The 787-nt window shown below is 60.2% G+C and overlaps 1 protein-coding gene across 1 annotated transcript in view; it reads left to right on the top strand.

The window, feature by feature from the left end:
- EMH_0080610 (uncharacterized protein) overlaps nt 1-787 on the top strand; it is a gene marked incomplete at both ends in the record, with an annotated part of 3748 nt that overhangs the window by 1611 nt on the left and 1350 nt on the right. The window contains 3 exons of the mRNA XM_013500280.1: nt 3-7; nt 498-555; nt 655-755. Of these exons, the coding sequence (XP_013355734.1) occupies nt 3-7; nt 498-555; nt 655-755 (164 nt within the window). The remainder of the gene's footprint in view (nt 1-2; nt 8-497; nt 556-654; nt 756-787) is intronic.

The raw sequence follows: 787 nt of genomic DNA, 5'->3' as shown, positions 1-787 counted from the left end.
GGTGTTCGTAGGCAGCTTGGATAGAGCGGGCAAGTCCTGGTGTATCGGTGCTGTTTGCTATGAATGCCTTGCCGTAGCACGCCGGACTGCTGGAGGTGGGTTTGCATGCATGCTGGGTATGCAGCGTTGCTGCCGGTTCGCTAGAGGGTGTCCAGCGGTTGTCAGACACACAAGGATGCCAGCAAAGCAGGCGCCTTGCATGCGTTGTCATAGCTTGTGCGTTGCAACGGTACTGGTGCTGCCGCGGCTTCTCCGGCAGCACGATTGCGCTCGCGGTTCCGGAGCGACGTCGCGGGTCCAGGGCTGCGTTTTGTGTTGCGACGCGTACGGGTGTTGGTTCTTTTCCGTGCTAGTGTGCCTTTCTGTCAAACTGGTTGGGCGTCAGCACGTGCCGCGTTGGGCGGCAGAGGTCGTAGGCTCGGCTATGATTGCGTAGTTTTCGTGCTGCGTGGAGTTGCAGAACGGTCATGCTGCGCGTGTCGTGGAGGGATGTGCAGGGCACGAGGTGTTGGAGCGAGGCGTTGCAGTAGCGGAGCGCAGCTTTTCGCTATGCCGGTAGGGGTAGACTGCCACTGGTGCTTCTGCGGTGCGTTGTTGGTTGCATCCAGTAGGGAGGCGGTGTAGGCAGGTGGTTGGGTGGGTATTCGTAAGCAGCTCGGATGGAGCGGGCAAGTCCTGGCGCATCGGTGCTGTTTGCTATGAATGCGTTACCGTAGCACGCCGGACTGCTGAAGGTGGGGTTGCATGCATGCTGGGTATGCAGCGTTGCTGCCGCTTCGCTAGAGGC

Source organism: Eimeria mitis, genomic scaffold (assembly GCF_000499745.2).
Source record: "Eimeria mitis Houghton genomic scaffold, Emh_scaff5222, whole genome shotgun sequence".
In the NCBI taxonomy this organism is placed as follows: domain Eukaryota; phylum Apicomplexa; class Conoidasida; order Eucoccidiorida; family Eimeriidae; genus Eimeria; species Eimeria mitis.
Note: the sequence above shows the minus strand (reverse complement) of the source record. Positions and strands in the feature narration are given on the sequence as shown.